The sequence below is a fragment of the Homarus americanus genome, unplaced genomic scaffold (genome assembly GCF_018991925.1).
Source record: "Homarus americanus isolate GMGI-L3 unplaced genomic scaffold, GMGI_Hamer_2.0 scaffold25509, whole genome shotgun sequence".
NCBI classification, from domain to species: Eukaryota; Metazoa; Arthropoda; class Malacostraca; order Decapoda; family Nephropidae; genus Homarus; species Homarus americanus.
Window position 1 is genome coordinate 352,608 of NW_024712276.1, and position 15,736 is coordinate 368,343.

A 15,736-nucleotide genomic window follows, 5' to 3' on the forward strand; every position below is an offset into this window, starting at 1 on the left:
TAAAGTTCTAGTATGGGAGGGGGTGGATTTATGATTTAGGTGGATTTTTTTAGGTTTTGAGTGGGTTTTTTAGTTTCTGGGTGGATTTATGATTTAGGAGGATTTTTTGTGGTTGTGGGTGGATTTGTGAGTGTCTGGGTGGATTTATGATGTTGTAGGTGGATTTTTTGTGGTTTTGGGTGGATTTTTTAGTTTCTGGGTGGATTTATGATGTTGTAGGTGGATTTTTTGTGGTTTTGGGTGGATTTGTGAGTTTCTGGGTGGATTTATGACAGTCTGGGTGCAATTTCTAGGGTTAACGACATATTTTGGAGATTCTAGATGGATTTATAGAGCTTAGGATTTATTTATGATGTTCTACTTGGATTTTGAAGTCTGGACGGCTTGCAAAATTATCAACTGGATTAAAAATATATTTCTTTTCAAACTTTAAGTAAATATGAAAGAATTTTAATTGACTGGAGAACTAAGTTAAGCTCTTATGAAGTTTTTTAAAATTTATGTCTGTCTATTGAAGATGTTAAGATACAGTTCTTTGATATTATTGATCCTTTAAGACGTCTAGCGAGATATTTCACGTATGTTTTGACTAATTAATGTTATCTATATATATTTTTATAAACTTATCCTCAATATTATTCCTTTTATTGAAAATTTACAAAGATTTATGTATTTTTTTCTCCAGTATGACTCTCATTATTTATATCTGTGTATCCTAGTATTAAAAGAACAGACATAAAGGCTTTAATTTAATGATAATGTTTGAGGGAAATTGTAATCTTAAACGACACATCAAAAACATTTCCTGAATTTATATTATTTTTTCGGTGGGGAGGAGAGAGGGAGAGAGGGAGAGAGAGAGAGGGAGAGAGGGGAGGAGAGAGAGGGAGAGGGAGAGGGAGAGAGGGATAGAGAGGAGAGAGGAGAGAGGGGAGAGGAGAAGGGGGGAGGGCAGTATAAAGGAGTTTAGAGATGAAACTACAATAACCCAAATCTCTTTGGGGTAAGTAGTGATCATAGTAAATTCACTTATGAGATATAATAATAAAAAGAGTAAATTCAGGTGTGATAATTAAACTCATTGAAATAAATCTGGGGTGCTTAAACTAACGTCATCACACACACACACACACACACACACACACACACACACACACACACACACATACACAAAAAAAAAAGTTGCACTGTATTGTTTGAGATGTATTGTGTGGACTAGTCTGTTTCAGGTGTATGATCAGATTGGATATCAGAGTTAAACAATCAGGCATAATTGCGGTGGCCAGGGGTGGTGTATGTGTGTGGGGGGAGAGAGAGAGAGAGAGAGAAGGGGAGGAGATGGGGGGGAGTTAGTGAGAGAGGACAGAGAGAGGATGGGGGAAGGGGAGAGAGGAAGAGAGGGGAAGAGAGGGAAAGGGAGGGGAGAGGTTGAATCAGGAGTCGGCTTTATTAAATTACGGACAGGTTATGTGGCCTTCGTGAATCGATTTCCGGTGAACACTTTGTGGTGTGGTGTGTGTGTGTGTGTGTGTGTGTGTGTGTGTGAGTTAGAGGGTAGACGAGACTCCTCATTCATTCTGTGTTTCTGTAGGAATTCCAAGAGGATGTTTTTATTATTGTTTGCTTATGATCCTTGATGAGTTAATCGAGTGTTTGAGAGGATGGTTATTGGTCTACAGTCGAGGAGAATAAGATGTGGGATGAATTATAAGAGGTTGGGTGTTGACCACAGAGGCGATAGTGAGCAGAATATGAACACTATTTCAAAGGATTGGGTTAGTTATATGAGGTATGCTTAAGGTCATGAGAGATGGGTCATGTGTAGTTTAGAGGTTAAATGGAATATTTATAATACAAGGTATATATATGTTATTTGTCATACGTTACAGCATTGACCAGAATTTCATCAACTCTTCACTACCGGGACTTTACTTTAATATTTTATTCAGCAGAGATGTGACACTGTAGTGGTTAATGTTGTCATTTATATGTTGCAGGGAGACGATGGAGAGCATGTTGTCAGAGCACCCTTACTTCCGCACCGCCCTGGCGCCCTCCCTGGAGGCACACCAAAGCACCGCCTCGCCTCTCTCCCTGGAGGAGCGCGCTGTCCTCGCCGCCCGCGCCCACATGTTCTTCCGTTCCTCACACACTTCTACACCCACCACCCCGACGACATCCCTCGCCACCACTTCGTTAGCCCCACCTTCGTCTTCGTTCTCCACAGGCGGGCTGGGGACAGGACTTGGGCCGAGCTTGGGCTCGGGTCTGGGCGGTCTCGGAAACTTGCCTCCCGCCATCTCCCAGCTGTACAACCTTGGGGCCGGGAGGGCGGCCACCACACCCTCGCCCGTCAACTTACCGCTGCAGCTGTGGTCACAGTGGGCAGCATTGCACGGTCTCAACCAAGTGAATGCCACGTTGCTGGCCCACCACGCCTCGCTCACAGCAGCTGCCGCCGCCCACAACTCCCCTACGGGCGTGGGACCTGTATCGAGAGAGAGCGGAGCTACGTCCTCGCAGTCCAGCAGTACAGGTGGAGGTGATGGCGGAGTGAGGCTGCCCCGGCCTGTCTATCCTCCATTAGCGCCTGGCTTACATCGCTTCGCCCCTTACTTTCACCCAAAGGGCAGCGCCTCGCCCACACACCAGCGGCCGGGCTCTCCCGATCCCCGACCTCCACCTGAAGGATCGCCGGGCCAGCCAGCCTGAACCAGGCTAACCCGGACCGACGACCAACACCGGTCTCCGGACCCCGGTCCTCCCCTCATCTCCTATCGCCAAGTGGCCAGCAACACTTGGCCCCACCGTAGTAACGGTGCAATGCCCAGCGGACACCCTGGTAATGCCTTCCACCATTACACAGGTCATGGGCTTGACCGTGACACACAGCACCTACAAGTGACGGACACAACACCTGCCCATGACAACCATCAGCAACAAACAATGGTTGTTGAACATTCCAGGACCTCAACACTTCCGCAACATTACAGCCAGACTGACAACAATGTGGACAAACATTGACCTTCAAGCAGGATTCTAAGTGAACAGTCACTGAAGCACATAGGAGTGTGAGTCAGTGAGTCAGGAAGCTATAAGTAAGTGATGTTTACATATTACAGCGGCTGTATCAGTGCAGTGAGGGACCTCCTGCAAATTTATGTGTCAGAACGTAACATCATTTTTAGGTCCAGAACTTGATGCGAGCAACTTAACTCAGCAGCCGATACTACGGTGAAGACGGACTTGATACAGTTAATGGGAGGATAGAAACCGAACCAAGTAACACACCAGGACCCGTAGAGTCTTCTGCCTCTACACTCTATACCACCGCATCTGCCGCAGGTCCGGGGACCAGGCAGGACAGACTCTCGCCTGCTCTTGACGGCTTCACCAGTGAAGTGTTCAGGTCACAAAGATATAACACACTGCACAAGACGGCAAACCTCAGACTAATCAATACATGTGTAAAACAACAACATAGAGTTAACTAGTTATAATACTGTACTTTGTGCCACATTAAAATTCACACAAAAAAACCAAACACGTCAGGAGTGAATAAAACAGTTAGTGAGATTTCTCACTGCCAAACTTACTTTGAATCTAAAGTATCAAAAAATATGTTGTGTAAAAATTACATATTAACCCACAACTACGGCGCTCCTGTCCACCACAATCCTCGCAACTGTAGAATCTTAGTGAACATATAGCAGGTGGGGGAAGCTTTGGTGTAACAATGTTAACTCCCAAACAATATATTATACGCGTTACGTTTTAGGTATAATTACTTACCTCTATCACTTTGTTTTCCTAACTGTATTATTATTATTTTTTTTTAGCAACCAAAACCTTGTGTAATAGTTTGGGCGGGAGAAAATACTGCCATTGGTAAAACTGCGAGTGTAAATTAACCACACAGATTTACCCTTAAACATTGCCAAACACACTCATGCCAAACACACTCATGCCAAACACACTCATGCCAAACACACTCATGCCAAACACACTCATGCCAAACACACTCATGCCAAACACACTCATGCCAAACACACTCATGCCAAACACACTCATGCCAAACACACTCATGTCTCTAATACACTTTGGTGCCTTTTGGAGCATGTTTATTACACCTGACTTACACAGGAATGTTAGTCAGTTAGTTTGAGAGTCTCCTTAAACCTTGAACGAAACTGATGAACAAATTCTGGTGTATTGAACTTGATAACATCCCGCCAAATACTTTATAAGAAATATTTGTTTTCATACATTTTTTTTAAACCTTATCGACCTTAGGTATAAATCATTTAGATGTTAAAAATAATAATTGACAGCGTTATTACATACGTTTCTTTTTATAATTTAGTTCTGTTCCAAATATTAAGAGCTGATGAAACACATTCCACATACAAACAAAATATAATTACCACCCAAAGTGTAAGTATATCAAAATTAGTGTAATATCACTGTGTTAATTGGAATAATAATACTTTAAATGTTAAGTACAATAGAATTTTGCCCATCATTTTTTTTTCCAACCAGAATTTCTCCATTCCGTGCTGTAATAACATACGTGTAATTATTGTTTAAAATGAGCAGCGATAACCCTAGTATTTATGTTGTGATGTCGCCAGAGTCCTGTTATCGGTCATGGTAGGCTGATGGAGGGATTGGACCAAAAATATGTGTCGAAAACTGCGGTACATATCAGTCTTCAGTATGTTAATTTAAGACACATATGTTTCTTTTTTAATAATTATTTATGTTATTATGAAATCGAAATAATTTTTTTTTTCAATTTTAAATATTGGTAAAGTTATATTAATTTCAAACTTATTTTCTCAGTTTTGCTTTTAACGTGTAACATTCCATTCTTCCTTTGCTATTAAATTAGTATTTCTCTGCATTTTTTTTTAATGAATGAAGTGATCAATAAAATTAACTCATCAGAAACGGGCTCAAAACCACTATGGGATTTCAAACAGAAGACACGTAAGCTAAATTCATCTCCTCACATATACCAAAACTTAGACAAACGTAATGTAGTACAGCCTATATAGCCTATTGTGGGAAGGAAGATGAGGCTAGCGAGTGTTTAGTAGGCTACAGATCACACACACACACACACACACACACACACACACACACACACACACACACACACACACATAATAACAGTTTCCAGTATTTGTAAATGTACTTCTGAAGTTAAATAATATATACATTTTTTTTTGACGAAGGAAGTGGTTAAATAATTTCTCCTATAAACAGATTCACTGATGTCTGCATTGTGCCAAAATAACGCCACGAGTTATGTATCTTTATGTAGTATGTAATGATTATTTTGCATGTTTTGTTCTTTACGTTTTGTCACGGTTTTCATTATTATTATTATTATTAATATTATTATCATCTTTGTTGTCAATATCTATCTATCAATATTAATACTATTATTATGTTCTAGTATCATTATTACTATTATTATTACCATCGCTATTCTTACCATTACCACCAAATGCAAATACTACTACTACTACTACTACTATTAATGTTGATGAAATGCTTGAGTATGCTTGAGTGACCTGACAAGGGGCATGTCAGTAAGTAGTTAGACATGTATATAGTAATTTCTATAACGAAGTGCTTGTTCGTTAGTTTTGTATAGCTTCTTAAAAAAAAATTGGTGTTTTTTATATATATAGTAAATAATGATAACCCTGTGACAGTTGAGACTATCTTATGGTAATTATAATCCATGTGTAGTAGTGATAATACTTAATCTTTTGTAAACGTATGTAAGAACCAAAAAAAAAAAGTATATATATAATTTTAGAAGGTTGTTATAGCTCAGGTTGTTTAGATCAGCTGTGGCTTATTTCTTCAGTTAGTGGGGAAATTCATTCGTCATCAGAGAGGAAGAAGATTATGGAAGGAAGTATTTCTGAAGCAGGATTATAGAATGGGGTTATAATTATATCGATTAATCCCTTGAGTACGATATGCTTTAAGCCATTACCTACTGTGATTTAACCTCTTGAGTACCATGACTTAACCCCTTGAGTACGATGACTTAACTCCTTGAGTACGATGACTTAACCCCTTGAGTACGATGACTTAACCCCTTGAGTACGATGACTTAACCCATTGCCTACGATGACTTAACCCCCTGAGTACGATGACAACCCCTTGACTACGATGACTTAGCCTCTTGAACACACATGACTCAAGGAAGCAGGTCATCGTTCTTATGGGGTTAAGTCTTCGAAGTCATAGGGTTAAAGCGTCGTATTCAAGGGGTTAAGAGCAGCATCGAATACCTTAACGCAAAGAAAATAACATTAGCGTCACCTCACAAGTAGAATAATGTTAATGATGAATCGTACAATGACAAAACAATATCCCTTATATGAGTTAATGATGATGTAAACAAACCCTGGAAATAACAATGAAAATACAAAATAAAAAAAATCACTAACACGGTTCATTGTAAATCGTCAAATGTAAATGAATTCTTAATCATTGTGTTATGGTGTTAAGTATCTGATTTACATTTTATAATATGACTTAGCAAATCACAATGTTAATCAGGAAAGACATTCAGAAGATAACCTCCGTATAGATGTCTCCTCTACAGACACTGATTGTTGATATATCATAATGGATGAACTCAAATGGAAAATGAATGTTTAGTTGAACCATTTCCCCTTCAAGCAGATTTCAGTCAATAATCTGATTAGGTTTCAATTGTTTCTTTAAGTTCTATGATGTAAATTACTATACAGTCATATACTTACAGAGAAAATTATAGTACAATAAGGACACTAAGGGATTGAATTCTTGGGATTTAAATTGTAAAGGGAAACTCATATAGTCTTTATATAAACGACGCAAGAAAATCATCAACATTTCACTAATTACAGTAATATGAATGGGTTATATTATGTCAAGTCTCAGGTGTCCCTTGTTTCAGGATTCTATTGTTAAAGATGAATCATGGCACAAACTATAATAACTTATCTAATTAACCTGCGAAAGAACAGTTCATATGTCACTTTTCTCTGTATCTAATCACCTTTTTTTGAGCTGTTTCAATCAGGTTAAGCAGATCACACCTGGATACAAAAGACGTCACATCTTGTATACCACCAAACGTCAACAATGAGACGAGAATCACGTTTCATGACAGACCGATGCTGAGTCTACAAATGATACCTTAAAATCACGACACAAAGTTTGGGTTTGTTTACATAGTTCATAAGAAGTTCATCTGGTTACCCGGGATACCAATAGTTATTACGACTTCCAAATATTCAGTATAAACATTATGAAGCTAAAAAAAATTTCCTAAAGTATTAAAAACAATTATATTGAAAAACTAATGGCAATGGATTTATTTAGATTTTTTTTTATTATAGATATTAATGAATTCTTATTTATCAAAGGACATAAAGACTTTCTATTAGAGGGACCACCAATAACGAATCTCCTTCCCTAACTTATTTCACATAAAGATTAACCACCTTCATGTTATCTGTGGTGATGAGGTTAGGTTAGGTTAGGTTAGGTTAGGTTCGGTTAGCGTTAGGTTAGATTAGGTTAGCGTTACGTTGTTAAATATTCAGGTGAAATAAGCTAGTGAGAGGAAGAATCTCCAGGTGATTCAAAATGAGTAAACATCCAGGTATGTCACCGCACGCTTCTATAACGTCACGTCTTACCATAATGAAATGATAATTACCAAGGGCATTATACAGGTAATTATGTAGAGAAAAAAACCCATAATAACATCGTTTTTTCTTACGAATTCACATTACTTATAGTCTTATATGGTCACATGTGTCGCGTGATTACCTCAGTAGAAACAAAATGTGTAGAAAAAAAAATATGTTAGTAAATAAAACAATTCTGAAAAGCCCAGCAAATAATGAAGGAAAAACTGGCTAAAAGTTCCTCTGCTCCTCACTCGCCTCTTCGGGGTTTTGACAACAATAAAATAATCAATAAATTTCATATGACGTCAGTTGGGGCTTCATCCCGACTCCCTCAACATTGATATAATAAAATACACGGATGAACAACGTCCACAAAAAATAGTTAACTTTATGTTTGTGAACCTTATTTAAATTGTTCCAGATTGAAAGACATAAGAAAGTATAATTATTATCCATTATTAATTTCTCTAAGTGTTATATAGATATTTCACCCCCCCTCCCCCCCTTAACAGCTGATGATAATATTGTAAATATATATATACAAATATCTGTTCGGGCATTCACTCCTTGTGTTGGTAGGTCTAGTAATAATATGGTATATTTACTGTGCCTTTCACATTCCAGTGTTTATTTAAGTATTTCTCTAAAACAGATCCTTGTGGTGTGTGCTAAGTGACTATAGCGTGAGTCTGTTAACCTTTACTATTCATAAAAAAAATTACGCACCTACTAGTGAGTTTTATTTCCACCTCAACTTATTATTTACACTGTCATAATTATTCAATCCAGTTTTAGTGTTTAATTTAAGTATCAGTGCTTCATTATTGTACAATTTTATATATGCTAATCTAGAATACGCGCTTCAAGATATTATTATTTTTTTAAAGTGTGGTAATAACATCAACATAAGACTAAAGAAAAGGTTACAATCCTGTGCTATATAATTCATCCTGAAGACACATCCTGAAGGAGATATTGTACTGTAGGTTGTGTTCTCCTGCTCAATTCACCACTACAGTATATAGTGGTTCCCCCTCGTGGATAGCCGGCCCAAGGGCCACCTAGGCGTGAATTTGTTTAAGGTGTAGAAGCTGTCGCCAACACAACAACCACACCCTAAGTTAACAAGCTGCATGACCCAGTGTCAAGGAATGGTCCGAGAAGACCGGACAACTCGCCAACTGCACTGGCTAACCATTACCCCTGAACACGATCCACAAACCGATTTTACATCCAGGTCCCCACTTGCTGCTGGGTAGACAGAGGCAAATGGCGTAAAGAAACTAGCCCAAAATTTCACCCTTGCCTGGGGATCGAACCTGGGTCCGTTCGCCTGCGAGGCGAGCATGCTAACCATTACACCACAGGTCGCCACGCTTCATACCCTCGGCAGCCTCTCCCTCCCACGTTGTTCCTACACATCCTTGGCTCCCTACAGTAGTTCCCTACACTCGTATCCTCATTAAGGACTTACTAACTAATGTCTGATGATAAAGATATGTCTGGTACACACATTGGAACTCCACTGGAATGTCTCAAAGGCAAACTGTAGCTCCGTAAACCACTTACATAAGACCAGTTTTATACATAAAGTCTAACAGTCAGTTATCACCTTACCATATACAGTCAGCCAGTCAGTCACCACACACAGGACTCTGTTTGCCTTCCCTGGTGGTCCTGATGACTTATACGTAAGGTATTTTTGGACAAGGTTCAACACAATGTCAGGACCAACCCCTTACTGAAGTCTGTTAAGTGATGGACAATAAAACATCCTGATTTTTATCTCACAAGTCAGAGTTTTTCCAAATATTAAACTGTATGATGATTGTGTGTGTGTGTGTATGTGTGTGTGTGTGCGTGTGTGTGTGTGTGTGTGTGGAGAGATAACACAAAAAATAATGTTTCTTGATATTCAATGCAATGATTCTAAGACCCCCTCCCAAAAGAACCTCTAAACACACACACACACACACACACACACAGGGGGGGTTGAGGGTTTGCTTGTCAGTATTATATATACCAGAACCAAGAGGTGGAATATATCTAAATCCTGACAAAGGGGAGAGTGGAGGCGCCTCTGGCCGGGGTCGCTGGTGGATCTCTGCTGCCACCATACCACCAGCTGGAGGGAACACACACACACACACACACACTGTTGCCACAACCTCACCGCCGCCAACCTTCTCACTCACCATCCCGAGAATACATGTAGCACTTGATCACACAAACACATACTACCTAGCCGATGGTGTTTGTTCCTGACGTGGTAACATATGATTCTGGTTTTCATTTTAATCGAGTTAATTAGTAAAGGTATAGATATTTACCTGAATTATTTCTTATTTATCATCTAAGGTTTTTGGTATAGCAATAAATATTTAATTTTTTTTTGTCTAATTTGCATATTACTTTTTGTTTCTCCATTAAATGTATAGAAAGCATTGATGAATTTTGTATTTACTGAAAAGCGATTTTTTTAACTATACAGTAAAACCTCTCTTTAACGGACTACATAGATATGAAAGTCCACTATATTGAGGGTCCGTTAGATATGAAACCCCCCCATCTAACGGATTATAGAAAGGGAGAAGTACGTTATACAGTTGTCTTACTGGAAAGAAATTCAGAGAAAATACAGTAACAATTATCGCTTCTAACACGTTTTTAATACACCCACATACTTACGCCACCCATCCACACCCATCCACCTACACACGTCTCCCATCCATCCACACCCATACACCTACACACTTCCCCCTACCCATCTACACACACACACACACACACACACACACACACACACACCAACCAACAGATCCCTCCTCCCTCTACCATCGGTCTCATCTTTATTCATACAGCGACCCCTTGACACACGGAGGGGCACCAGCCAGGTTCCTCGTCGTGGAGATCTCGTCCCTCTATCTCTATCATTCTCTCTCTCTCTCGCTCGTTCCTGGTCTGGGGTCATAGCAAGGCATAAAGACCACTACGGGAAGGTTTACAACTTCCTCCTATAGCTAGCTCGGGTTACCTGTGTGGTGGGAGTAGATACGTTTGTTGAGGGCATGATGTGCGTCTTGTTATTGTGACATAAATTTTTCTATAGGTGGTGTGTGTGGGGAGGGGGGGAGAGGTGTGTGGGGGGGAGAGGTGTGTGGGGGAGGTTTGTTTATGCAGGAAGAGACAGAGAGAGAGAGAGAGAGAGAGAGAGAGAAATGGCACGAGACAGATAAATGGAAAAACAGACATAGAAAGATAAACAAGGTGAATAAAATTGATAGCAAGGGATTTGTTACAAGCTTCTTCACGGTCCACATCACCATTAATGAACCCTTTATACTAATGTCACCAGCCACTCACCCGTACACCCTGATTCCTAATTAAGGTGCTTCATCCCAGGTAGAAATTTAATATTGATTTTACTCCAATGCAAAAAACTTTTATATAAAACTCAGTTGCAATTGGTCGTTAGTAATTAGCCACAAATGAACGCGTGATACCGTCATTAGGTATGATTAGTTTAAGGTACGATTTGTAAAAGCGTGTGAGGTACTAGAAGAGCCGGACACAAAACGAGGAGGTTAAGTTGGGCTGAGGGTTGTCTTACCGCTCGCACCTGGCAACACTGGAGGGGCTCCTGGACTCCCCACTGCGCCCGAGACAAGCATTCACGCCATCGCTCGGTGGCCCCGTCAGCTAGCCAGGTGGTCCGGCCTTCTGCTGTCAGTCTCTCTTTGTTACCTGCGTGAAGGAGCCTGCGCTGTCAGCTCTCCAAGGCTGCTAATGATGTTTGGATATCGCCTCAGTCGATTGACAAACAAGAGTGTGTTTGGAGGCGACGGCCACGGATGGTGATGGGGCCAGTCTCTGGAACCCACGAGTTCGTCCTCGATACTTCCGCCAAGAGGAGAGAGATTTGGTAGCGCTTGTTGATCTTGGCATACCAGAGGCGGAGGGAAGGATCTGTTTCTTATGTTAGATGTTTCAGGTCTCCCTCTTTGGTGGTCTGTATGGTGGTGGTGGTGGTGGTGGTGAGTGGTGGTGGTGGTGATGAGTGGTTATAATAATGGTGATGGGTTGCTTCCTTCTAGTGCTACCGTTGTTGATGGTAGTTGTGGTACCAATCTCTCTCTGTTGTTGTTGTTAATATCATAACCTTCTCTCCTTCCTTGGTAATGGCTCTCGTCTGCTGGTCATTGTTTGTGTTTTAGGTGGTGGGTACAGTCCTGGTCTCTTGCTGCTTCTGTTAGTGAGGATAATGTCTCTCGTTGGCTGTTATTGTCCTTGGTAGTTGTGACTTTCTTCTCTTCTTGTGGTGGTGGTGGTTGTAGCCTTCTGTTGTTGTTATTGTTGATACTGGTTGTAGTTATCACTGGACTTGGTTTTTACGCCTGGCAGAGTCGCATCATCTGGCTGGGGGGAAACGTCTCCTCTAGTCAACCAGTCAGTGAGGAAAGACGTTCGTTCATATGACTAAATAAACATAGTCGGGAAAAGATGAAGCTACTCCGAGAAGACGTATTCATTATGTTGATAGTTTAAAATTACAAAATCAAAATCAAATTCTAATTCACTTTGACCAGTAGTTAAAGAAAGAACTGAGGAGGTACCGAGTAAAAATTGTGGCTTGGAAAGTTTTGAAATAAAAATTAAACTGTAAAAAAAGGCAATTAGCAATGTATCTTTCACGTAATTACTTAATATATTCCCCAGAAGACACGACTAATGTAATTACTTGAAACTGATGCAAATCGTCTAGCATTTTGAAATAATTTTTTTTTTCGGATTATCTGAAAATTATCATTATTTTCCCTCAAAACTTTATTAATTTCACCTGATGATTAAAAAAAACCCTAACACTACCTGGGTGGGTTAGATTAGGTTAGGTTAGAACTAATCTTCATATAATCCAGTTTTCTTGCCATAATTTATAATCATTACAGATAATAAACGAAGATTGAAAATTATATAGCACTCATTAACCCTCATTGCTCTTGAGATATATTTTACTGATAGTTTAAACACATGACAATTATTTCCCCTGAATAATATATAATCTTGTAGAGGAAAAAAAAGGTTGTTCTATTAGCATACATAATCACTTGAGAACATAGAAAGAATAAAAGATGTTACTTAGACTCAATATACGTAATAAAAAAAATACATTACGTTAAGTTTATGTAAATTTAGTGATATGTTTATTTTGGAGGCTAATTACTTCATAGTATTAATGTTTCATGTTGTTTTAATATTTTACTAATTTATTTAAAACATGAGATGAACGTTGACGTATAAGGTAACGGAGGGTTTCGTAATACTTGGCTGTGTTACATTAAAGTTCCGTACTGTACTTTTCTCTTGACTATAAGGGATACAGCACTCGTCTCCTGTTCAAAAGTGTCACTGGTTCGATTCCAGGTGAAACTCTTAGTTCACCCAGCTGTGAATAGGTACCTAATTTAACAGTTTGGAAAGTGAGAGTGATCGAGTACAGTATCTGTCAAGCTGCCTCCTTATGTAACCTACCTAAGGCTTAGTGTGTACTTTCAACACATCATAACAACAACAGCAGGGAATTATTTTTGTTTTTCTTGCCTTATGTTATGTAGTTGTTGAAACATCGATATGCATACGAACAACAACACAGGTGAATAAAGAATACATATATTAATTAATTCAAGTCACTAGGCAAGTTACCCGGCTTCGCCCAGGTGGAGAGACAAGCATTAGTGTACGCCCATCCCCGAGGCGACCCGCACCTCCCTACCAAATTTCACCTCTCTCTTTCAAAACTGTCGAAATGCACAAGGAAGACACAAACATACAGAGAAACAGACGGAAACAGACAGAGAATGTGGTAAAGGTAAACGACTCGGGTGGTGTCTGTCTGTGTAGTAGGGGATGAGGTTGGTGACGGTAGACGGGCGCCCCTAGACGACGCAGTATAGCCGTCAAGAATCGTGAGTGGTGGATGGCATTCAAAGCTGGCGGACCCTCCCACACATCCATACCTAGATTCCTCACTGTTCACCTCGCACCAGATGTTCCAGTCAAAAAACACAATAGCGATATATATGAATTTTTGTACACGATTCATTGACCGAGTAATTAGGGTCAGGTATGGTATTACAGTGTATTTACCTTTATATATAACTGAGGTTCATTAAGTGCTTCGGTTTATAGACTTGAAGAATAGAGAATAAATGTGTGGAAGAAGATTAAGATAATTTTAAATAATATGATAAAAGAGAGAAAGAGAGAGAGAGAGAAAGAGAGAGAGAGAGAGAGAGAGGGGGGGAGGGGGGGAACTGCCCATGGTGAACTAAGAACAGGTTTCACATATTCTCCACCCTGTAAGTTCTTCGTAGGTGACGCAGACGACGCCTGTATCGCCACACACCTACACTGGGGGAGGGGGGGGAGGGGGGGAGGGAGGGGGAGGGGAAGAGCGGGGGGTGGGGAGCGCTACACTTCCTACTGTACTTTAAATATCACAAATATTTATTTAGAATAAATATAAAACAAAAGATATAAAGAACGGAAAACAAGATCCTATTTACAAAAGTATTTACAATTTGTTAAGCTATAAGAAAATGCTGACTGGTGGACTGAGTAATGGCGGATGGTGACTAAACCCTGACGCAGAAAAAAGCCCAAAACGCTCACGCTAATTTTATAATGAACAGTCATGTAAATACCACCTATAATCATACACGAAATATACCAAGGCACTTCACAACTCACAATAATTACAGTAACAATGAGAAGCACTCCCAAATACCTGTAACAAGTCTCCAGATACCTGAGGTGTACACAACCAGCCGCCCAGCCTGTCACTGATTCGTAGGTACCAGACAGGGCATCACAACACCTTCATACTCAGACACGGAACTATCATTATTCACAACACCAAACTTACATTATGTTACACAATATATAAAACACATTACATAATAATAACATCACCTAAAATAAAACATGTAACGATGTAAACTAATTAGATATAATATAAATTAATATGTAGAAAATATTACTAAGAATGGAAACTAACCCAAGTCAGGTTTCACAAAGTCGAACTCCGATTCGAACCTAACTAAAGCAGTCTTGTATAACATAGTCAAAATACAGTTATATACTTACAGTCACACCCTGAAGGACCACTTTTATGAGTATCTTAGTTACTGTAGATACGTTTCTCACCTGATCTCACCTGGTCTGTCACACCTGGTCACTTCACCTTGTCTCACCTTCTCTACCTGGTCTCATATTCTCTCACCTGTTCTATACCTTAAACAAACAACACCAAGAGGGTAGAATTTGTGTTGATGTTAGTGTTGCATGATGATGACTGTTGTTGACATGTTGCAGAGTCGGTGATGAACAACCACTTGCAGTGTAAACAACGATGACAAGCATTTTCTTACACGTGTTAAATAATGCTGAAAATATTTTGGGTATTATAAGTTAAGGAATTTTTTAACGATTAGGAACCTCAGTTTATTTCACCTCATGATTAAATTCCTTAAGGCTAACCTAACCTAACCTAACCTAACCAAAGCTAATGACAGAACAGTGATAAGAAGGAACAAGTGTATCTATATAACTGAAAAGAGAGAGAGAGAGAGAGAGAGAGAGAGAGAGAGAGAGAGAGAGAGAGAGAGAGAGAGACACTGAACATTAGAAGTAAGTAATAATAGAGAACAGATTTGTATATAGACAAGAAAAGAGAGACGAGCAAAACCAACTGAGTAACAGTCAGAGGCAGAGGGAAGTGCATTAAGAAAGAGGAAAGAGATACAGAAGAGGAAGAGGAGGTGGAAGAGGAGGAGGTGGAGGAGGAGGAAGAGGAGGAAGAGGATAAGGAGGAGGGAGAGATGAGCATCAAATATCATACTTACCTGTCATGATTGAAGCAGAACACCTTGAAACACACTGAATATATTAAACCCTCATCCCCTACCTTTCCTCATTCCCTCACCTCCCTCACCTCCCTCACTTACCTCCCACTAGTATATAACCTGGCA

General features: G+C 39.7%; 1 protein-coding gene across 1 annotated transcript in view; it reads left to right on the forward strand.

Annotated features, from left to right (window-relative positions):
• The window catches only part of LOC121859900, a 33,591-nt gene extending 29,601 nt beyond the window's left edge, over positions 1-3,990 (forward strand). The window contains exon 7 of the mRNA XM_042356862.1: positions 1,998-3,990. Coding sequence (XP_042212796.1) covers positions 1,998-2,712 — 715 coding nt within the window. The 3' untranslated portion in view covers positions 2,713-3,990. The remainder of the gene's footprint in view (positions 1-1,997) is intronic.
• Positions 3,991-15,736: the final 11,746 nt, after the last annotated feature.